This window comes from Oryza brachyantha, chromosome 9 (genome assembly GCF_000231095.2).
Source record: "Oryza brachyantha chromosome 9, ObraRS2, whole genome shotgun sequence".
Classification (NCBI taxonomy): domain Eukaryota; kingdom Viridiplantae; phylum Streptophyta; class Magnoliopsida; order Poales; family Poaceae; genus Oryza; species Oryza brachyantha.
Genome location: NC_023171.2, coordinates 4,067,972 through 4,091,712, shown reverse-complemented (window position 1 = coordinate 4,091,712; position 23,741 = coordinate 4,067,972). Strand labels below are relative to the sequence as shown.

Sequence of the window (23,741 nt, the reverse complement as noted above, 5' to 3'; positions counted from 1 at the left end):
GCATCTGAATCCAAACACATTGATAACTTTAATCTCTTGTCTTTTAAATCACACACTGATGTAGAAGCATGAGAGTAGACTTGGGAAAGGCATAACGTTTTTTTTTTTGCAAATCTCATGTCTTTATTTATGTTAAACACAAAGTACATGAGAGAGGGTTACATAAGAAGGATTGAGAAGACAAGCCCAAGACAGGGCAAGATAAAGCAGCTGAGATGTGATTTACATTCTGACAAAGGGCATTGATCATAACGTTGGTTCCCAATCAACCACATTAATTGATCATCCAACATTTCGTGTGCATGCATCCCTTTTCAACCAAATATGCACTTTGAAGTCAAAATCCATTTCTTTTCTGCTGTGTATTTTCATATTCTGGATTTAATTGCATTATAAAAAATCATTTACATCTCTCCAAACGATCACTTTTTATCTATTTTGTCAAAATATTCCACGTCATTTACAATATAAAATCATAGCAACCAAATGAGATAAAATTTTACTAACAATACTAAATTACCCCACATACAATACAAAATATTTTCATAAAAACATAAAATTGTGAATTATGATATAAACATTCTTATTATTATCATCTTTAAATGCACCATTGATTTGGCTCTCAAGTGTTTCACAAATAATTTATACCACGGGATTATATTGGGCTATTTACTAGATTTCTGTAATATTGGAAGCTATGCTATACTCATATGTGGATATAGTTTTCTTCCTTAAATATTTAGTTTTGAAGTATTTTTAAGCTAGATGCTGAAACATTCCAAAGTAAATGAAAATTATCATATATACCAATAGACTTTCACAAAACCTTTTAAAACTAAAAATGTAAATTGTATTTTCCTTGACTTTTTAGAATTTCTTGTGATTTTTAAGTTTCTTAGGGGTATAATCCTTTTTAAGGCAAATTTGACAACCAACTGACGTTGACCAATGAGAGTGGCAAAAGTGCGAAGCGAAAAATTTAATGGCAAGGAGAGAATAAATCTGTGCCAATGACTAAAGCAGATTTTCATTACTAAGAGCGAGTCCAATAAGTGATCTAACCCGACGTTAAAAATTACCATGTTATATTTATGCTTATATGGAGGAGAGAGGAAAAAAGAAAAGAAAAATGGGCTACATATTCGCAACTAGCTACATTACAAGCTCTAAGGCATTGAGTGTGAGTGTGTATGAGAGATACATCATATATTGATGATATAATATGTTTATGTGTAACTATTGTATAAGTTGGCTCTATGTTATTTCTAAATGATACGAAAATATTTTGAAGCTATTAGTTAACTCTTATATTGACCGAGCTCTAATCTTCGAGAAGCATAACTTAAAAAGGTGAAAACAATACTCAACCTTGGCCTTGGGTCAAACACCTAGCTAAGTGTTGTCCGACTTGCAATGTCTTAATAGAAATAGTAAGTTCGGCAATGGCTCTAGTTATAGTTATATAGATTAATTGTATTATATTGAACAAAACTCTTTTCACCATTAGTTTTTATCGTAAAAATATATTTCTAATAGCTATAAAACCAATTTATATAAGAGTACCTTCAAGTATAGATTAATATGATGGTATACGTTTTCTTTACTACTATAACAGCCTCAAGTGGTACCACCTACTTCTATTGCATTTTAACAATTTACCCTTTTAACTTCATAATATTAAAAATTAATCAAATCTACATGGATATTTATATAAAATCAAATTGATATAGATATTTCATATATAAAATAGATGGTCACATATTTTATGAAAAATATTTTTCAATTTATTCTAGGAATAACATAATATATATTTATTCTTTGCAAAGCATAAGCATTCGGTTAGTATATTTAAAATTACTTACAAATTAAAAATCTATCAAGTTTAACTTTGTGAAATATTCTCCCTTTTTTGAAATATAGGTCTATACGTCCTAAGTTTTAAAATTTTAATCATAAATTATTAATACATAAGGGCAGTGTTCTTTTTAAGCTAAAGGTGAAAGATGATATAATTTTTTATAGCTATTTAATGGTGTAAACAGTAGAATTACTACTATAAAGTTAAAAAAAATATTCTAGAAATTAAAATGATGAACTTCTATTCGGTTAGAGAACATGCGCGTAAAAGTAAAAAGAATCTGACAATAATCAAGGAAAAAGAGGAACGCAGCCCAAGTAGTATTATATATATCGATTGAAACATTTATATTTATCAAATGGGATTTGGATCAGAATGATTAGGCGGAAGCCCTGTGGTCGAATTACCCCCTTGCCGTTGACCACGTGGGTCTCTGCCCGGTCGTCGTTTGTTAATTCCGCCACCTAATCACCATCATGAGCTAGCACCATGCATGCATGCTCTCTCGCAGCCAGTTAGTACAGAAAAAAAAGAATCACTGACCATGTGACAAGGCACGCATGAAACACGCAGACGAAATTTCTAATGCATGCTCAAGACATTATATATGTAGCTTCAATTCAAACATGTCCTTACTTTGCTGAGCTCCGTGGAAGGCAGGAAGCTTCCTTAGCTTCAGTTAATTAGTTAAAGGTTACCCTGCAGCAACGAGTCCCTAAACGAGATTTACCGGAGAAAAGGGGCAGGTACAACGATGATTATCAGCTAACTCTCGATTGTCACGTGAGCAAATATGATGATACAAAGAAAAGAGAAATAAGAAAAAAAGAAAAATAATTATTATGCATGTCAACGACCTAGAGTCGAATCTTACCATTTATTTAACAAATTTTGTTGCATCTTACCATTTATTTAACAAATTTTGTTGCATGAGGTCAATTAAAAGGAAAGAAGAGTAATAATTTTTTTTGTTGTGTTAAAAAAAACCATATCCGACTGTAACTTTATACATATACTTATAAAATAAATTGGTGTTGCTGATATGAACGAGGGAAAAGTCAACACTGGGGTCTACCTTTAAACATGCCTAATTTCTTCAAACTTTTCCTTCTTGTTATTTTCTGTCTGCTCTAGCTTGATGAAAATATTTTTAGGCATTTTAAGAACTGCAATCAGATGTGAAGACAGCCAAAAATACCATTAGGATCATCTCCATTGTATAACACGATCACCGCATTGAAAAAGGCTAGCTCTGCCCTGAGTGCTATAATCGACTGCTATAAAGATAAAGAACTACATAATTATTCTAATCAAGGTAAATTATTACTCCCTCCATCCCAATAAGAGTGTTTCTAGTACCGTAGAGGCAAAACAGTTGTAAGAAAAATAATTTAAATACCCCCATTAAATAAGAAAATTTGATGGAGTGAGAGTTAGGCAGTGGTAAAATAAATAGACATTTGAATATGAGGTGGTTGATTGGATAATGCACTTATTAGGAGACATGTACTTGTTGTTGCCTTTCTTTCCCAATATATTTCTGGATAGAGAGCAAGGTATTATTGACAAATTTAAATATACTGACCAATAAAAAATTATAAATAAAACTTTTATATCTATATTATTGATGATTTAAAACCTAATGCTAGAAATTAAACCAGAAGGAAAAGCATAGAATCAACTCTAAATAAAATTAATTTTTAAAATTATAATTTTGATATAGCTGATAAGTTAATAAACAAATGATGACATGTTAATTGGAATTTGTATCTTGAAGTACAACTTGGATAGGTTAGGAAAGAGGGTGGTGTGGTCAACCGTGCTTTAATTAGTTTTTCCTGAGTTTGTTTCTTACTTTTTACGAGGTCCTGAGTATTTGTTTTTATTAGGACGTAAACAAGCTGGACCTTGATAATTTTTTGATACAACAAATTAACGAGCAAGAAATAATTATCAGTTGCAAGAAAGCAACAACACAACTAAAAAATCGTCGAAATTTTCTAGCGGCAATATTACCATCCTGCCCGTGTGCATCACGTTAGTTAGCACTAACCTTTCTTCACCTACTACAGCATTATACTTATCCACGTTAGTCAGTCGCGTGCATGGTTGCACAAATTAAATTATATACACATGCGTATGGGCACATGTAATGGATGCTATCGATTAATTTTGATCACGGAATTAAAAGCCTTAATTTTAGGTTATAAGTCATTTTGATTTTGGTCAAATTAAACTACTTCAACTTTAATTAAATTTACATAAACAAAATAGTAATATTTATAACTCAAGATACATATATTTTGAAAATATATTCAATTATAGATTTAATGAAACTAATTTTGTGTTGCATACGCTATTACATTTGTCTATAAATTTGGTCAAATTTAGAGTAATTTGACTTTGATCAAAGTTAAAACGACTTATAACATGAAACGAAGGGAGTATATATTTCCCTCTTCTACTTATTCTATAGTAAAATTTACAATATTTATATTTCTAAATTGGGAAATAACGATAGGAGCAGTTGCAGTTGGGGAGCGATTAACAGATTTACACCAACAACCTTTTCTCAAATTATATTGAACACCCTAATTGTTTGGTCTACGACTGTCAATTAAATTATTAGCGATAATAGATAATTTATAAGTAGAATTTTTTATATTTATATCCTTAGTGATTTTAGAAACAAATGATGGAGAAGAAATTACAACAAAAATAACTAAAATCAACACCGAAAGTAAGTTTAAATATTACTCCCTCCGTTTCATAATGTAAGAAGTTTTAGCTATGCTTAGATTCATCTATTAACCAATGTATATTGTTTATATATATGTCTAGATTCATTGATATCTTTATAAATTTAGGATACACTAGAAAATCTTACATTATGAAACGGAGGTAGTAACATTTGTGTGACAGCTTATAAGATGCACCTCTGATTATAAGATAACGTCAAACTATAGAAAATACAAGAATGCATATAGACGAATGATAAAAAAGACGGTCAAGGAAGATGTTGAGAGAAACGACTAATTTCTATTAAACAGAATGAATATGCTTTATGAATGGTATGACCAAAAGTCAAAAACCCATAAGTTGTCAAAAACATATCTTCAAAACCATAGAGCGCAAAGAGCCCAATAGATTTACAGCATTGACAAGCAACACTATTTCTTAATAGATACCATATAGTATCATCATAGAACATAATATAACATAGAGTAGGTAAATTGCCCAATTCATCTCGTAATGATCATTCATTGGTAGCACTCCCACGTATAAGATTATAGTCATGATTAATATAAATTAGTTCGAAAACATTTTTGATATTGATGCGAGCGTGTGTAACTACCTAGATCAAGTTAAGATATATGTGCCTAGAAATGATTGGTTTTATCTATGAGTGTGCAAGTGACTTGAGATCAATCGTGGTCAATAACATGAATTGAGACTAGGTTCAAGGAGGAACTATTGTCTATAGTACGGTGGGATGCCATCTGATGTGGTTCGACTATAGTCAGGATTTTTAAAGGTAAACATTGGTCAACGGTGAGATCGAAACAAGGCTTATAGAGGAGTTGAGGTCTAGATGGTTAAAGCCCCCGGATGACAGTGGTGGATACAAAGCGACACACGATTGATAAACACTGTATAGGGACGGATACATGACGTGATTTACAAGTCATATGTGTAGGCACCGATGCACATGAAAAAATTGGAGAAATGTATTGGACGGAAAAATAGAAGAAAGATATTGCTACACTACTTTAGGTTGGCTGTGTTCTAAGACGAGGGTTGCATAAGCCAATTAGCTGCATGCATAAGCCAATTAGCTGCATGGAAAATAATAAACATAATTAGTATACAATTAATTAAGTAGTTATTAAAAATTCGACGAATGGATTTATTTGATCTTTTAAAATAATATCTATATAAAAAATTTTCACACAAAATACTTTGTTTCGTAGTTTGAAAAACATGCTAACGGAAATCGAGGATTAGTCCAGCCCAACCGGCTGAAAATAACGCAACCAATAACGAGGGACTGCATATACTTAGTATTACATGTGCCCTAGGTACTGTGCATAATCATAATATGCACGGGTAAGAGTAGTACATCAGATATTTTTAGATTTATAATAGTTTTGGAATTAGAAGAGATTGAGTTCTAATAGAAAAAATAGTCCTACTTTTACTAAGATATGTCATCAAGTCCTACGACTATTTGGAGATGGAGTTTTTTATAAATAGATCAGACGTTGGGACAATAAGTTCGATTTTTCTTAAAACGACGAAAGGCACGATCAAGACATAGATTTAACATGAAAAACTCTTATAGGAAAAACCACGGACGCTAACCGGCAAAAAATACTATGAGAAAATGATTTCAACACATGAAAATAACAATAAGAACTCGTCTCTTCCCGTGCAGACTATAAAAATATATATAAGGAAAAAATCAAGAGTCCTAATAGGAAAATGTTAAAAGAATCCTATTAGAAAACAAATCCTACTTCTGAAAAATGACAGGCAGAAACATAGTAGGAAACTATTGTAAATATAATTATAATTTCAATCGAATTCGGTTCAGGAGCTAACCATAAAACTAAGCTCCGTCCAAAAGCTATAAAAAGTCATATAGAAAAAAAAAAGCAAAAGAGAGAGCTCACCCTTTATAAACGCAGCTCCTCTCCTCAGCATCATCATCGGCCGGCCGAGGAGCTCCACGGGCCACACACACGCGACACGACCGCGACCACGTACGCACCACAGCAGATCCATCGACCGACGAAGCAGGAAGAAGAAGAGAGATAATAAAAGGGAAGAACCGAAGAAGGGTGGGTGTGTGCGAAAAAAGGCGAGCAAAGACCCAGCCTTTGTTCGTGTTTGACCCTGCGAAGGCTCGGCACGGCAAGCTCGCCTCCCCCGCCGTCGCCGGCAGCAATGGCGGCCGCCTCGGAGGAGGCCATCAAGCAGTTCTGCGCGCTGATGGAGCTACGTGAGTGTCTCTCTCTCTCTCCTTCATTGCTACTGGAAGATGGAAACACAAAGAGCTTTCTTTTCTTCTTTCTTTTTCTTTTAATCTCATAGGTTGTTGTTTCGTGTTTGTTGAGATGAGATGCGCTTTGCTTTGTGTCGTTGCAGTGGAGGAGCCGCTCAAGAACACATTCCAGGTGCCGATCTGCTCTTGCTTCTGTCAAGTCTGGATCTCTGCTTCCTTGCTCTGTATTTTGCTCTGGTAGAACTCGTTGGTAGTTTGGGTGATGTTTCTGCGTTGGCTAGCCTGTGCGACTGCTTTGGCTTACTCTTGCTTGATTTTGCCTCTGCTACTGTTTCTTGGTTTGCATTTCTAGTGGATTTGGGAGTTCCAGCTCCCATTCTTGCTCGGTTCTTGTTTAGCAGGTCTGAGGCAAAATTTGGATCTTTGAAGGTTCATTGTGATCCGCAGCTCAGCTCTAGTTTGGTCAAGCTTTGTTTTATCAATTTTGGATATATTTTTTCTATTGTTTTCTGTTCGTCATTTATAGTTCGTGTTCTTAAAAATTATTTCTGACAAGTTGAAGTGTTCAAGTTTGCAACTCCAACAGTTTACTTAGTATTTCTATGATTTTCTTGTTAGTTGTCGTTCTGAACCTTTTCTTTGCCCAAGTTGGAACTTTTATTCAGACTAAGTCTGTTTTCTTGGTTCAAAATTACACTTTTTTGGGAGAGTCTTCACGCCATGGAGTCAGGGGTAAAACCACTCTTTTCCGGCAGCAGTTGAGCAAACTCGTCCGGCAAAAAGGTTGAGCAGATTTTGCTTCACTTGCACAGGCAGATATTTCTTGCAAGAAGATTTTGTGAGATGTTTTCAGTGGTACTAGTACCATTTTCGGTCCTTAACTGCAGCTTTGGTACAAGCAGGCAATCTGGGGCCTCCCCTTGGTGTCGGTGCCCATGTACTGCTCCTAGCTTATACTATTTGCAGCTCAAGAGTGTATTATTACATCTCATCTGACTAGTCATAAACTTGGTCATCCGTGCCGGCTAGGAGAGTTTTAACTTTCCAAGCATGCGTTGATTGTTTGTTCCAGCGGCTACACTTCCAGATCCTAAGACTTTAAGAAGTCAAGTACACGCCAAGAGAGAGTATTATTGTGAGGAGTTGGGAGCTAGGCCATTAAACTACTACATGGGCAGGATGGGAAGGTGATGGATGGATGGCTTTGCTGTTGTGAGATCATTCACGGCAAGACATCTTCTTCTTCTTCTTGTGTGATGAATTGTGATTTCAGACACCATGTGGATGGCAGTGAGCGCCAATTAATGGCCGAAGAAGTTGCTGTTGTTTAATTTGGACGTTTGCTTAATTACGAGGGGGTGGTAGACCTTGTGCTCCTGGACTTTATGTGGCCTGGACTGTTCCTGGTGGAGATGTTTCAATTGCCGATTTGGACTTCTTTTATGTGCTTATGCTCAAGCTGTCCTTTTCCTGATAAGTATGATGCCATCAGTGATCTCAGGAGGATGTGTTGTTCGATTGCGCAAGCGCGCTGGAATCCCAATATGTCCACTAAGAAACAAAACCTTTTTAAAAAAATATATTTTTCCCCACCAAGGAACAACATTTGCTTTTCCCTCCCTGCTGTGTTGCTATATGCTTTTTGTTGACCTGTGTCTAAATTTGTTCTATTGTCATTCTATATCTTTTTGTTTGGATCAATGAGTTGCATTTTCTTTTTTTCCCCTACAAATCATACACCATAAACAACTGAATTTCGTTTGCTGCTGGTTTGAATTTTGCAAATTGATAATAATTCTAGGAATGATTAGTGCTTAACTAGTGTTGTTAATGTTTTTAGCATGTACATCAAGGATACCCCAGAGGGACTCTGGTGCGTTTTCTAAAGGCTCGAGAGTGGAATGTTCCCAAAGCACATAAAATGGTGAAGCTTGTTACAACTGTTTTTATGCTCAAGACTGCAAATAAATTATCAGTCTCTTAATATTAAATTGTTTGATGCAGTTAATGGATTGCTTAAATTGGAGGATACAAAATGGGATTGACAGTGTTCTGGCTGTAAGTACCTTCTTCATTGGACAGAGTTTCTTTTAGTTTCTTTTGAAGAAAAGAAGGCAGCTACACCAATCAGTGATTTAATATCTTTTACAACTTGAATGCAAGTTAATTCCAATATCATTCATGCACCGATCCATACCTGCACTGCAAATAGCTAACAGACATCCTATGCTACCCATCTAACCAGCAACTTCCATTTCTTAATGCAGAAACCTATAGTCCCCTCTGATTTATACAGAGCTATTCGAGATACACTACTAGTTGGATTGACAGGATACTCCAAGCAGGTATAGCGAGCAGATTTTTTTGCTTTCCGACTCAAACGAGAAATTGTTTCAAGAACAAAATTCTGCTGATCCTTGTTACAGTTAATGGAGGCTTATGTTCAAACCTCACATTTTTATCAAAAAATATCTGGTTTTGGATAGCATTGTATTGCTGACCAATCTTTTCTATTGACAGGATTTTACTCTCTCTCTCTCTCTATTGAGTAAAGGATTTTGCATTATCCTTCTCATTTTCTCTCCTTTTGTAGGGACAACCTGTCTATGCATTTGGTGTTGGGCTCAGTACCCTCGACAAAGCATCGGTAGGTATTATTTTTGTTTAGAGTCTTAACATATCTACATAGGTTAAAATTCAAAATCATGTAACTAGTATAACAGTATTTGTTCGCTAGATAAGCTAATGTCTGGTACCATTATAGATTTACAGTAGATGATATTGATAAGATAAATGGCATTTGATTACTGTTAACTTCAGTTATAGGACTAAGAGTCGATAACTTTTTAATAGCAGGCATCCCCATTTGATAGGAAACATAGAATGGTACTTTTTTCTTAAAAATCTCTGTTCTAAATTAATTCATTTTTGTAATAGGTGCACTATTATGTGCAATCACACATACAGATGAATGAATATCGAGACCGCGTTGTACTGGTATATGTTCTTTCTATTGATGATCCATAGTTTCAAAGTTATGAACAGATCAACAGATATTAAGTATTTTTTTCTCTTCTTTAGCCGAAAGCCTCCAAGATGTTCGGGAAACAGATTAACACCTGCTTAAAGGTTATGGATATGACGGGCCTGAAGCTTTCTGCTTTGAACCAAATAAAGGTAGGTTGTCTTTTGCCAGTTAGCAAAATCTTCTCCCTTTATGGTATAACTTCTCAGGTATGAAACATAACTCATCGTAGGCTTCGTTTGTATGTGGTAAATGTTTGATGTCAATTCCAATTTGAATCGACGTGCTGTAAATAATAAGAAATGACTCTGTGGTGTATGAGGTCATAAATCTTCAACATGTCTACAATGAGTTAATTCGTGTTCCAATATGCCTAGTAACCAAACACAACTTGTAATGAATTAATTACACCAATGCTTCGTTCTCTCTTTTCTTGTTTTTTATGCTGATCAGAGATTACCAGTACATTCGATCCTGCTGCCAAACTACTTCATTGTTCAGATTATAGAAAGTTAAACAATTTTAGTTTGTTCATTCTACTGATAACTTAACTTTATATGTGATGAATTTGGTTTCAAAGTTCCTCAATCCCGAACTCGGTTTGTTTTTGTTTGCTGACTGTATGATATACCATGCTTTTATTTTCCAATGAAAATACATTTTGCAATATGCTTATAAGAGTTCTGTGATGCAGATGTTATCTACAATAACTGCCATTGATGACCTTAATTATCCTGAAAAAACAGAGACCTATTTTATTGTCAATGCTCCATATGTTTTTTCAGCATGTTGGAAGGTCAGTATACATATATACCTTGCAGTTAATTTTTTCTACACGTTCTATTATTTTCTTAATTTCAACTTGGGTATGAATATTTTCATTTCTGACACCACTTGTTTCATTCGTGGCTAGGTTGTGAAGCCTCTATTACAAGAAAGAACAAAAAAGAAAATTAAAGTCCTGTATGGCTCAGGAAGAGATGAGCTACTAAAGGTAAACATAGTTAATCTCTCTTTGACATAGCATTAACTTTCTCCAGATACAAGGTGATACCCTGTATGATCTCATCACCTGGTTTTGCGTCCTGTTTCGAATGCTATGTGCTTCAACCTTAAGTTTTGCTAGGATTGATGGGCAAAAGATATGTGGACCAACCTCCTGCACTAGTGAACTAGGCTTTCTGCAAGTTAACTTAAAATTTAATGACAAATAGCATGAAAAAGCTATGCTTTCTTACCAAGGAATCCATTTACAACTATGTTCGCACGCGTCTGTTAGCACGAATAAGCTGACTGGAAAGAGCTTTACTTTCTGTACAACCGAACTTTTAGCTGGTCCTGTTGATCTGATAGCTTATGAGCCCCGTGTGTATTGGTATGTTCTACACTCACTATAAGATCTCTGTGACTTGCAGGTTATGGACTACGAGACACTCCCACACTTTTGCAAGAGAGAAGGATCAGGTTCATCAAACGATTCGTCGGATGGAGTTGATTGCTACTCCTATGATCACCCTTTCCACCAGGAGCTGTACAATTACATCAAACAGCAATCTCTAAATCAGGATTTCATTGGTCCCATGAAGCAAGGTTCAATGCACGTGGATGTGCCCACACCGGACCTGGAGGAGGCCAAGATCGTAGAGACGATCAAATCGGAGCTCCACAATTTCGGTGGAGCCAATGGCCTCTCCCATTCATTCAACAGGATCAAGATTGATGGTCCATGATTGATGTTGCCTGTGATTGCGATCGTACCTCGTGACGGAGACGGCCATCTGGGGAGGTATTCTGTTTATCTGCAACCTCAGGAACATATGCTGGGGTTTATAGCAGTTCTTGCTTGCAATCTCTAGCAGTGTCTAGCTGCAAGCTTGACTAGGATCACGAGTAGAGAGAGAGGTTAATTAGTAATTAATATGCGATTCTAATAACCGAGATCTGTATTATTATCTGAAATTGTAGCCAGTTCTTTTTTCTAATTAACCTAGGCCCTGTTATCATCCACAACACGTTACTGTTTCAGTGCTTATGGCAGCTGGAAAGGAAATGTGATGTTTTCCAGTCCATCTGAGGAAGTTGCTGTCCAATATATGTAACACTGTATGTATAGCTCTAGCTGCCTTTTGTGCAGTGGTATATAATCAAGTGTTGTACCCACTGCTAAGAATGAAATCATCTGCATGTTTCATTTCACTTAATGCAGTGAAGTTTCGCATATCATTATATCAATGTCTGATCTTTGCTGCCATTTGTGTAAGACGGCCCATGAATGTTGTCTCGTATTTTCTAGAAAATGTGGATGGCTGTAGGGCATGTTCAATGGGCTCTATCTTAAATCGTCGGTAGAAAAAACTCTTTATACAAGGAACAATCTTTCAAGCTACTCTTCGTAATTACAGGCTAATTAATTTTTTGTTCTTATTCCATCTGACTTGATTAGAGTCAATACACGTATAAAACAGATTTTCTGGTTGTTTGCTCGATGTTTTGCTGACTCCATACGAAATAATCACTTTTCTCTTTCCTGTCCTCTCTCTTCCACATCAGCTAGCATGCAACGATACAGATAATAATGAAAGCCCTACAACGATAGAGACGATAATGAGAGCCTTTGTACGTTTCTAATGCTGTTATGCTGATTTTATTCTCCAACTCCCTAGGACGCTAGTGCCGCCATGTCAGCCGGATCCTCTTTCCAACTATGTTAATTGCAGCTTTGGAGTTTCCTTAGGACCTGATAAATTAACATGTTTTTTTTAGCAATTTATTATATTCTTGTTAAAATTCTTTGAAATTACTCTATTTTAAAGGGGCTTAACCGAGTTCCCATAAGTAAGGGTGTGTTTGGTTGGCGTTAAAAGATGATATGGGATATGATCATCTATATTTTTAGAGATAAGCATATTGAATTATTAATGAATAATAATATAAATTAATCATCATAGATCTTATCGTAATAAGTATAAATTAACAACAAAATATATCTATGATCACTAATTAACACTAATTTAAACTTGGTAATTACTAATGAATAAAAAATATGCTAATTATTGTTAAACAATCATTAATGATCATTGTTAGTGAGGGTGGATGAGCTCATCTGATTAATTTGTTCGCATACTCTGATCGAGCATCTTTATAGAATATTTCTTTTCTCTATATAGTTATGCCCATGAACTAAACACATAAAAAACTGGGTGACCATATCTCATCTAATGATATCTAGTCAACCAGATGCACACTAAAGTATTTCTTAGCTGCTATAACAACAGGGTATATGTCCATCTAAGTATACTTGTTTTGGTCCAAGTACTTTAGAAGAACGGCCGTTAAATATTATCGACTACAACGAGTCGCCGATATCATATATCTCGTAGTTATAACTCATTAATGTAAATTTATATGACTAAGAGCATGTAAAAAATTAAGTTCTAAAATTGTTATATCCGGAGTTGTCCCAAAATAATTATCCCCTTAAATCTTCACTATCTCCAACAATCATTTTTTTTAGTTGGACCGATCAAGAAAACCAAAAAGGCATCCAAATCTGACCTATTTTATGTCAGTATTAGGAGCAAGATAAAAGATAAATTAGTAGCATATAATGGGCAGGTTGAATATTGATTTTCAGAATATTTTTTTAAAAAATAAATTTTAGAGACATATATTGGGCATTGTTCGAGATGTCGTTAACCTGGGATGACATGTTAGCCGAGCACCGTTAACTGGCTACTCCAAAATATTCGTGTGGGTTGCCGCGAATGAGGTGGAAGTAGGTCTGTAGAAACCACACGTCCTGTTTCAATCCCACCCTGCTCTCCTAGTCCTATATAAAACCTACTGCTCCTTTCACTGTTCATCCTTAGCCGAAGACGTATCAACAGTATATCCATCCATAAAAAGGACTAGCACAATATCGGTTTACGAACCACCAGACCTACGGGTGATTCATATAGCTTCGTTCTAATTTAAATAAATAAACCGAGTTTTTCTTTCGAGGTTTCAAAAATAAAATTTAATCCATTTATTTGAAATATATCTAGCCACGAAATCCCTGTGGTCCGACCGTTTCCATCCCTGCTTGCTCACTCGTGCGCGCGTTGCGTAGGGATAGGCGTGAAGTCCTTTGCATGTAAATGCGCTTCCGCCCTAGAAAACTTAGCTTAAGGCCTTGTTTAGTTCCCAAAAATTTTCACCCAAAAACATCACATCAAATCTTTTGACACCTAAATAGAGTATTAAACATAGATAAAACGAAAAACTAATTACACAATTACATGGGAAATCATAAGACGAATCTTTTAAACCTAATTAGTCGATGATTAGCCATAAGTGCTACCGTAACCGACATGCCTGCTCCCGATGGATGTCTCATGGATTACAAAAGCATCCAACGATGCACACCGTAGCTCGCTTGCCCCCCTGCATATGCAAACTTTCACGCCGGCTCGGCTTCTTCTTTCTTTTTTTTCTCGGCTCAGCTTCTTGGCTTCTTCTTTCTTTTTCCTCGGGTCGGCCCCACCTCCTTTCTTGCCTGCTATCGCCGCCATCACCTCCCCTTGTGTTTCCCCTCCTTCCCCATCCCCTTCCCCTGCGGTTTCCCCTCCTCCTCCCCCTCCCCTGCCTCCATCTCGACCATGAGTGCCATTGGCAGTGGCCGGGCAGCTAGCTTGGCCCATAGGACATGTTCCCCCTTTTGCATCCCTCCTAGCCACAGGGGCGGTCGGTGACAGCTGCGGCGACTGATTTGGCGATGGAAAAAATGGAGTACCAAAATAACTGGGAGCTGGACCACAACACATCGGCAGCAGTGGAGGTGATTATATGGTTGGAGCTATAACCTTTTCATGAACATATCGTTCTATGGTTTGTACAATTTCACATTTTCAGAAAATATTATGGCAGAGCTTCTGCATTTGGAAGGACGTCAGAACATGGTTGAGTTTAGATGCATTCAGGTGACTTTTGCTTAGAAAAGTGATCTGGCTAAAGATGACTAGATCAAGAGATGATTGTTGAGCTAAATGATGTAATCTTGTGCACGTTTTAATTATTTCAGTAGTGGCTGATAGTTGCTAAGTTGTTAGTTTTTACAGAAGTTAAAATTATGCATGTAGATGATGGCTGGGAGTAGAAGTAGCAGAACTAGTCAGTGTTAGTTTTTAGTTAGTTTTTCAGTCAGTTTCTCGACCAAGCTAGAAAACCTGAAAAGTTGCAGATAAAGTTATATGCAACACCAAAATACTATGTTTGTTCTCTGTTCTTGTTTCCTCTGAAAAGGTTCAGCTTGGTCAGTTACTGTTTATCATCCGAAACGTTCAAGAGTTCCACAAAATTCAGACAAGTGAGATAGAGGGTTGTTGAGTGAATTTGTTGACAATGATTGAAAGGAAAAGAGAAAAAAATGTTAGTTCTGTAGCTTAGTGACATCAATGCACCTGAAAGCTGATTATTGTACGCACTGCTGTTGCAAAATTACGAATGAGGTTTATTTATAAATAAATTGATTTCTTGCCATGTGGAAATAAATAGCTATGTCTGTCTTTGTATATCTTCTTGGTTATTTTTCAGAATTAAGATGCAAATGGGGTGCTACTGCTAAACCAGATAACAAATGGAATCTGGAACACTAGGCATGGTTGGCGTCCAGGAAGCTGGATATTACAGTGAAAGCAATGACAATGCTAGTGGACAACCATGAAGGCAATAAAGGAAAGACCTGCAAATGTCATTTGTAGTTGCCATGTCTGATCATTTACATGTGTCATGCTGGATGTAATGAACATGGAGTTGTTTTTTTCCCTTTATATGTAATGCTGGATGTAAAATGTAACTTCTTGACTCATTTGTATTATAATGTAAATGACAGCAAGTTCACATGTGCTCCCGTGAGAATATTATACAACTGAGTCATATCTACTACTAAAATAAGAATTTTCGGACGCTTTACTGCATCCTGAGAAATACAACTGTGCAAAGAATCTACTACTCATGTCGATGGTTCCATCAATGACAAAATGTTCATGAGATGGTTCCTTTAAACTGAAATCTGAAAAATTGTATAATCTGAAAAAATTCCATCCACAAAAACCTACTTATTGGTTGCAGCAATTGCTACTCATCGAAATGCAACTTTCTAGCAGGCGAGAGCAATCTAAAATCTTGCTGAACTTCAAGTAAAAGACTCGTATATCCGCATGGGATTAAAGGAGCAACCATGGTGGAAGACTGTCCATGCACATCAGCATCATCTACATCTCTAACTGTTGTTGCATTATTTGATCCTCTCCTGTAAGTCAGATATATAAGATATATGATATTAAAAAAATAATATTAACTACAGAAACAAAGCATGAGAGAAAAAAAAGAACATGCTAGAATGGGCAGGATCAACACCTTTCTTCTTAGTGCTTCTCTTATTCCCTTTCTTCTTTTCAACTACATCTTTTGATCTTCTAGTCTTTGACCCTTTTATCTCCCGACGAACTCTAAACGATATTATGCCATTACTTTTATCTTTGATATCGCTAGTTGAATTTAGAGAATACTCACAAGATTTTTCTTGTATCTTGCTTAAAGAATTTTCTGCTTCCAAGTCCAAGTTATTTATGGTTTTCTCCAAATCATCAAGAAGATCTTTCGACACTGAACCCTTCAACGCAATAGATGTTGCCTTTCGGGATATACGAGCAGCATGCGTTTTCAAATTTTCCTTCCCACTACCTTGTTTCTCTATACAAAATCTTCTTTTCGCATATTTTGTCCATCTATTGAGTATATATTGAGATGGCAAAGTGAATACTTCATTCATATTGAAGACTCTGAGTGCATGCTTGCACAATAGACCTATAGGATATGGATATCTTTTGTTAGAAAACAATGTTAGCTATTATATTGCAACTTACAATATGTACACATACCAATTGATTCATACTTTCTGCAAGAACATGAAATGGTCAAACCTGCAGTGTTGAACACAACTCTTGCTTCATGATCAGATTCCATTGGCATAACTATGAAAGTCAAGATTGGCCCTTCAGTTTGTAACAACTTACATGATAATGAAAATTGCTGTTTAAACTCGTTCTCAAACTCTGAATACATCTTTCTAGTGTATGATTCGGCTGCAGTCTTCCGCATAGGTAAATTTGGAATGTAAGTAATCGGGGTTGAGTGTCGTGTTTTAAAATCTGCATCCAACTCATTTTCACGAAGACTAGCACAAACCTTATCACACTCCACAAGAAGTTCTGAAAGGCCAAGTTTCCTATGAAACCTTTTCTTGAAAACATTGTTCATACCTTTGCTCCTTTGTGTTGAGGTCATATAAGTCGTAAAAGAGCTACGGAAGACAACAACCCACTTCTCCCTCAAATAAAACCTGTTTGACATCCATGCATTCTCCTCAAGCTTGTATTCACTCAACAAGTCATGCCACATCTTGTTGAAGTGATATTCCGATCTGTCTTCATAGACACATCTTTTGAAATCAGCTAGAAACTTCTTCGGATGCTCATGAATTACATGCTCGAGATGTTTGCCACCATTTAGATAAATGTGCCACAAACAAAGACGATGGCTTGTCTTTGGAAATACAAAAGCAATTGTTGCTACCATGGCTGCATCTTGATCAGTGAAAGTTGTGCTTGGATGTTTTCCCGACATCGCTACTAGAAATGTTTCAACAGCAGCCCCCGGAGTATATGTATTCCACAGCAGCCCCCGGAGTTGTACATAGCCGCGCAAATCATTCGTGTAGTTTGTTGACCATCAGGCGTATCTTTGCACAGTATGTTTGACATTATCTTAGTGCTTACTGGGCGCTCCTTGAGTGCTTCCCGAGTGATTCTGAGTACTCTGTGATGATTGTAGAGACTGTGGAGGGCTCCCGAATGAAGGAAAAAGATAGGTGCATCAAAGATGCACCTATTTTGATGCACCTATTAGGTGTAGCCCCCGACTCTATGCTTAAATGTGTAACAATTAAACATAGAGTCTTCTATGGACTGTTACCTAAAGGCATCCCTCGAAATATCGAGAGTCCTGACTCGAGCAGCACTGTTCTGAGTGCTTCCGGACCCGAGTGGTACCAGCTCTGGTTGCTCTTTCCGAGCCATTTGAACCCGAGTGGTTTGGAGATATATAATTGCCGTGTTTCCTCAAACAAATAATTGCAATTATCTTGCCCGAGGGGTAGGTTATGCTGACTAGCTTAACCATTATAGCTGAGTAGTTAGTACCGAGTAGATTCAGGTTTACTCAAAGTTTAGGCACAGGCTAAAAAGCACAATTAAGTGCCATGGGTGATATCGATCGATGCCAGTAAAAGTGCAGCCATGGGCCCACAATATAGGCATACCGTCGATTCCCTAAGTGTAAGAACTCATGAATTTTATGTCACCATTTAGGCTAACCATAAACCCGTAACATTCTCGTCGACATGGTATTAGCTATGCCAGCACCGAGCTTTACGCATCGGCCCACTATGCCCGTGGAGGGACACAGTTACACTTAGTCGATTTTGAGGATTTGGAGCCGTTGAACTGCTTTAGTTCGGCGATTTTGGAGATTTGGTGCGATAGAGCACTCATGCCGCAGTAGCCAATCTTGAGACCTGACTTAAAGTAGTCGAGGCTACTCGGAACAGGTTTGCTTCTGCAGCCTTGGCAGTCTTCAGGTCATTGGAGACTATAGTGACCAGCTCTAGCTCCGCGCCAGCCGATGAAATCCTCGGGTAGTTTCAGAGAGTTACCCGGGCATGTGGCCGAGGAGATGAGAGATGCGGCGATGGTTTGTGGTTTGTCCAACCTTTGTCGTAATGTAGTCCCTTTACTCCTAGGTAGTCTTCTCAGCCACCATCGAAGAATTTGCAGTTGATTACACCTTAGAGAAGGCGTTTGGCGCTGATGGAGGAGGCTAAAGCCGGTGCCGATCCCATAGTCCAAGCCCTTGACCTGAAAATAAGAGATATAGACATTAGTAGTAACCTGTCGTTTGCAAGACATTTGTTTGTCTGTAATGTAAATTATTTTGCTATTCTTTTAAGTCTTTGTCTGATTTAGATCTCGCAATCTAAAATGAGCTGTGTACCCATCCCGACAGCCCTCGAGCGGACTTAGCTAGCGCGGAGCGTAGCGTCGTTTACCCGGTTCGGTACGATAAGTAGGACGTAGCCGCGAGGTTTGTTTAGCTTTATTCAGATATTGATCTCATGATCAAAAAAGAGCTTTTAAACAACAGATTTTGAAAGAACCGTATGATATGGTACAGTGTAGCCCTCCGACTGGCTTGCTGAGGGTGAAAACCACTCAGCATGGGCAGTCAAAGGATGGAGAAAGAGGAAACTTCTACAAAAAAAATTTACTAGGTATGAAAGGGACTTAGCTGTTTGATGTTCCCTAAATCACCACTTGATGGCGATGATGACTGGTGTAGCTGACATGGTGAGCAAGTCACCACTCGCGGTGACGGTCATCGAAGACGATGGTAGATGCAACCGGTGTGGTAATAAGATCACCACTCATCGGCTATGAAGTTGATGCTTCCAGCGTGGTGATGGTGGATGCATCAGAGCAGTGATGGGATCACCACTCGGCGACGAAGTCGATGCATCTGGCGTCATGATGGTATCACCACTCGGCAATGAAGTCGGATATGGCCGACATAGTGAATATGTCTCCATCTGGCCGCAATGATCTCCACGGTGACAAAGTTGATGAAGAACCTACGACCTTCTGTTCAAAGCTAGGGTTGTTGACGACCACTCGTTTCAACTTGACCACTCGGCGGACTTCAATCATGTCTTGGGTTCTGTTTGCTTGGAGTCTTTTACTGTTGTATGTTTCCTAGTCGTGAGATGAGTTGGCTTCGTGGCGTGTGTCTATCCCGACAGCCCCCGGGCAGACCTAGCCAGCGCGGAGCGTAGCGTCGTTTACCCAGTTTGGTACGGTAAGTAGGGTGTAGCCACGAAGTCGTATAACCGCATCCTGACGTTGATCCAGTAAACAGATGAAGAGCTCATGAGTAGTAGATTTGATTTTCCCGATTCTTGTCATCCGAGTTGTCGTGCCGATCAGGACGAGATGTAGAGACTGCATCTGCCGATGCGGCATAGGAGTTAGCCATGTCAAAGAGATTCTTGACTGTAGTTGGCTCTTTGCGAGTGAATTTCACGATAAATGGCTCATCTTTCACACCTTTGCGAAAGGCGGCAATGACCATGTCATCCTTGATGTCGGGGATGGAGTTGCGAACCTCAGTGAACTATTTGACATAGGCCCGGAGAGATTCGTTCTTCTCCTGTTGGACCTTATGTCACACCCGGAGTTTTGTCCTAAGCCTAAAATCGTAAAAAGAAATTCGTAAATAACAATTGGCTTAATTAACTCAGGAAGAATCCCTCTAAAAGAAATTAATTCAATTAAATCGAGGCTCGCAAATCGACTAACTGGATTTAAATTCAAATTCTAGAAGTATAAAATTTGGCCAAACAAATTAACTTAAAACTCGGCAAAAGTGGGGTTTTCCTTTTTCCCTCTTTTTTTCTTTCTTTTTCCCTTCCTTCTCAAATTGGGCCGAAGTCCAATTTTCCTCCCTCCTTTTCCTTTTTCCTTTTTCTTTTTCTTTTTCTTCCTTCCGGGCCGGCCCCGCTGAGCCGGCCCACCATTCCTCCCTCCAGGCCGGCCCAGCCGAGCCAGCCTCCTCCGCCCGCGCGCGCTCCTCCCCCCGCCTGGGCCGCCGCTCGGCCCAGCTCGCCGCGCCGCGCCCGCGTCGCGAGTCCGAGCCGCCTCCCTCCTCCCTCGCGCCACTGACAGGTGGGGCCCACCTGTCAGTGACCGTTCCCCGCGCCCGCGCCCGCGCCGCGCCGGCCGAGTCCGACCCCGCGCCGCCGCCGCAACCGCCACCGCCGCAACGGCCGCCGCCGAGACCGCGTCGAGCCCGACTCGGTCTCCAACCTCCGCCCGCCCTAGCCGGTGCCGCCGCCCTTTAAATCCCGAGCCGCCGCGCGCCGTCGCCCACTTTCCGCCTCCGCCCGAGTCGCCGCCGTGCTGTCGCCGTTCGCCGCCGCCGGTTGATCTCGCTGCCAGTCACCGGTCGTCGTCGTCCAGCTGCGTCACCACCTCCGCCTCGCTGTCACCGACTTGCTGCCGCCCTCGTCGTTGCCAGGGAGCTTCCCCAGTGCCGCACATTCTTTCGCCGTCCGGTCGCCGCCGCGTCCGGCCTCCTCGCCGTCGCCCGTCGATCTCTGCCGCCGTCGCCGATCCCCCGCTCCTACCCGCGTCGCCACCTTCGCCTCGATCTCGCCGACCCGCCCGCGCTCTCGCCGCCGCCGGTGAGCGTCCCCATCCTCCTCCCCTCTCTCTCCCCCTTCCCGGCCGACCGCCGCCGAGCCGCACGCCGTCGCCGGACGGGTGCGGAGCTCGTCCTCGCCGCCGGCCGCTGCGGTCGTCGTCGCCTTCGCGACGCCGTCGTCTAGCCGCCGTCACCTGCGCTCGCGCATGCCCGCGCTCGCCGTCGCCGCTGCTTTGCCGGGTTGCGCCGCGTGCGTCGCCGTCTCGGCCGTCGTCGCCGTCGCGCCGTCACCGAACGCCGGTCGTCGTCGTCGCGCCGTCGTCGCCGTCGCCGTGCGCCGCCGCCGCGCCGCTCGCAGCTCCCGCCGCCGGCTGCCGCCGTCCGCCCGAGCCGTTCTCCGCTTCCCTCTCTGTTCCCCTCTCGCTGACGAGCGGGACCCACCCGTCAGTCACCCCGCGCCGCTCCTCCCTCTCTCCTCCTGTGGGACCCGCGTGTCAGTCTCTCCCTCCCCCTCTCTCTCACCGACAGGTGGTCCCCACCTGTCAGCCGTCAGCCTCCTCTCTCCTCGCTGACGTCAGCAGCCCCATTAATTGCGCAATAATTGATTTAGGACTTTTCTGTTTAGCTAAAAAACCCAGAAAACTTCTAAAATTCATAAGTAATTCATCTAGTCTCCGTTTAGGTCCATTCAAATTTCATTAAATTCATAAAATTGTCAAGAATCCATTAAAAATGGTTTCTTTTGCTGTTTCAGTAGAGTTTGTGCCTGTTTTATTTATTTTTGTGCTTTGTCGCTTAGATTTGGACCCCACCGAAGAGCCGGTTTACTTCGAGATCGTCGCCGAAGTTCCTCAAGGGCCAGAGCAAGGCAAGTGACACTCATCCTTGAACATATTGAACCCATTATTGCAAATTCCCCGCTTTATTATTTCAAATATGCATTGTTTTAATTAAAGTATTTACTTTATGTTATTTTCGGGTAAACCTTATTATTATACCATTGTTTATCCAACTGTATTCATTGCTGGACTAGGGGTAACTTGATTAGAGTTAGGCTTAGGTTAATGCTTAGCCGTGCTTAAAACAAATAGCTCATGGGATCACATTTAATCATGCTTAGTTCTGAATAGCTGAGATACTGATTCATTACCCGGTTCGGGTTAATGTCAACTAAAATATTGATAATGGTGGGCTGTGGGTGCATGGTTTTGAGAGTCGCACCCATGGCGATTAAGGACCGGTTCACGGGAAACCCTGGAAGTAATTAAGTGCTAACCACATGCCGAAATGGGTAAGGTGGGATTTGAAGCATGACTTCGAACTATTTGACGTACCCAGGCAAGGGTAGGCGTGATGGAGTATGGACGGGCAATCGTGGTGTAACGAAAGCCTCTGCTGCTTCCGGATCTACCAAGGCACAAGAGGGGACTGCCCGACTTGGTGTAAAGGAGGGGGTGAAACCTGAAGTGTGGTACGATTAAATAGGGAGGGTTGTGTAACGGGTCCTATCACGGTCTCCTTTCCGGTATACCATGGTGGTATGTCGGTGCACGTTCAAGTGTAGTGGAGTCGTGTCTTGTGGGTACAGTAGTACACCTCTGATCAGAGTATAAACTATTCGAATAGCCATGCCCACGGTTACGGGCGAGCTCCCAGCTTCACTGTGATTAGTGAACCTCTAATAACTTGAATAAATTGGTTATCACTCGGGACTACTGCAACGTGGTGTAACGTTGAGTAGTGGTTGGGCCTGTTACAACGTGGTGTAACGTTGGACAGAGTTGTGGTATTTTACAACTGTTTATTTACTTATGCTTTACTGTATTTAATTATCTTCGTTCTTATAATCTCTGTTATTTGTTTAACTGCTGCTTTATTGCAACTAACCCTAGCCTGTCCTTGTTAATCCCTATGCATCATTTATTTCCCCCTTGTCCGTGTTGCTTGTTGAGTATGGTGGTTTGTACTCAGCCTTGCTTAACTTTCCCACCCCAGAGCTAGAAGTCGAGTCCGATGGAGGTGCCTCTCAGGAGTGAGCTGTTCCGCCGTCGAAGCGTTGCCTGTGGACTGGAGCCGTACCCGCTGGAGCTAGTCTGCCTTTTTTCCTTTCCGCTGCATTTCCGCTAGAATAAGTGTAATTTTCAGTTACTTCTAAGAACGATGGTTATGTAATCAACATTGTCTTTTTGTGTACCCTGGCTGGTCATGGACAGAGATTTAATACACAATTAAGTTCAGAAATTCGTGTGAGGAATTTCTAGGCGTGACACCTTATAGGTCGTATTTGGGCCGTGGCCTATCGTAGGTACCTTGAAAGTTGGCGATGAACGGGCACGGAGGTCTGCCCAGGAGTCGATAGACCGTTTGGGAAGCCCCAACAACCAGTGTCCAGCCAAGTCATCCAGAGCGACCAGTAGATAGTTGGCCATTGCCTTGGTGTCACCGTCAGCTGCTCAGATAGCCATGGTGTACACCATTAGCCATGCCTTAGGATTAGTTGAGCCGTCATACTTCTTGATGCCAGTTGGCTTGAAGCCAATCGGCCAAGTGAGCTGACT

The 23,741-nt window shown here is 40.0% G+C and overlaps 1 protein-coding gene across 1 annotated transcript; it reads left to right on the top strand.

The window, feature by feature from the left end:
• Positions 1 to 6,546: 6,546 nt before the first annotated feature.
• LOC102714398 (SEC14 cytosolic factor-like) lies at positions 6,547 to 12,102 on the top strand. Its single transcript, XM_040527478.1, has 11 exons — positions 6,547 to 6,860; positions 7,007 to 7,035; positions 8,704 to 8,787; positions 8,868 to 8,921; positions 9,131 to 9,208; positions 9,457 to 9,510; positions 9,801 to 9,860; positions 9,945 to 10,040; positions 10,583 to 10,684; positions 10,802 to 10,882; positions 11,304 to 12,102. The coding sequence occupies exons 1-11, from the start codon at positions 6,806 to 6,808 to the stop codon at positions 11,616 to 11,618; spliced, it is 1,008 nt and encodes a 335-aa protein (XP_040383412.1). The 5' UTR covers positions 6,547 to 6,805; the 3' UTR covers positions 11,619 to 12,102.
• The last annotated feature ends 11,639 nt before the right edge of the window (positions 12,103 to 23,741 follow it).

What these genes read in the sequence shown, in the direction of transcription:
- LOC102714398 (XM_040527478.1), top strand. Translation starts at nt 6,806, where the DNA reads ATGGCGGCCGCCTCGGAGGAGGCCATCAAGCAGTTCTGCGCGCTGATG. An exon ending in GGATTGACAGTGTTCTGGCT is followed by an intron (nt 8,922 to 9,130) that starts GTAAGTACCTTC and finishes TTCTTAATGCAG; the next exon opens with AAACCTATAGTCCCCTCTGA. An exon ending in ATCGAGACCGCGTTGTACTG is followed by an intron (nt 9,861 to 9,944) that starts GTATATGTTCTT and finishes TCTCTTCTTTAG; the next exon opens with CCGAAAGCCTCCAAGATGTT.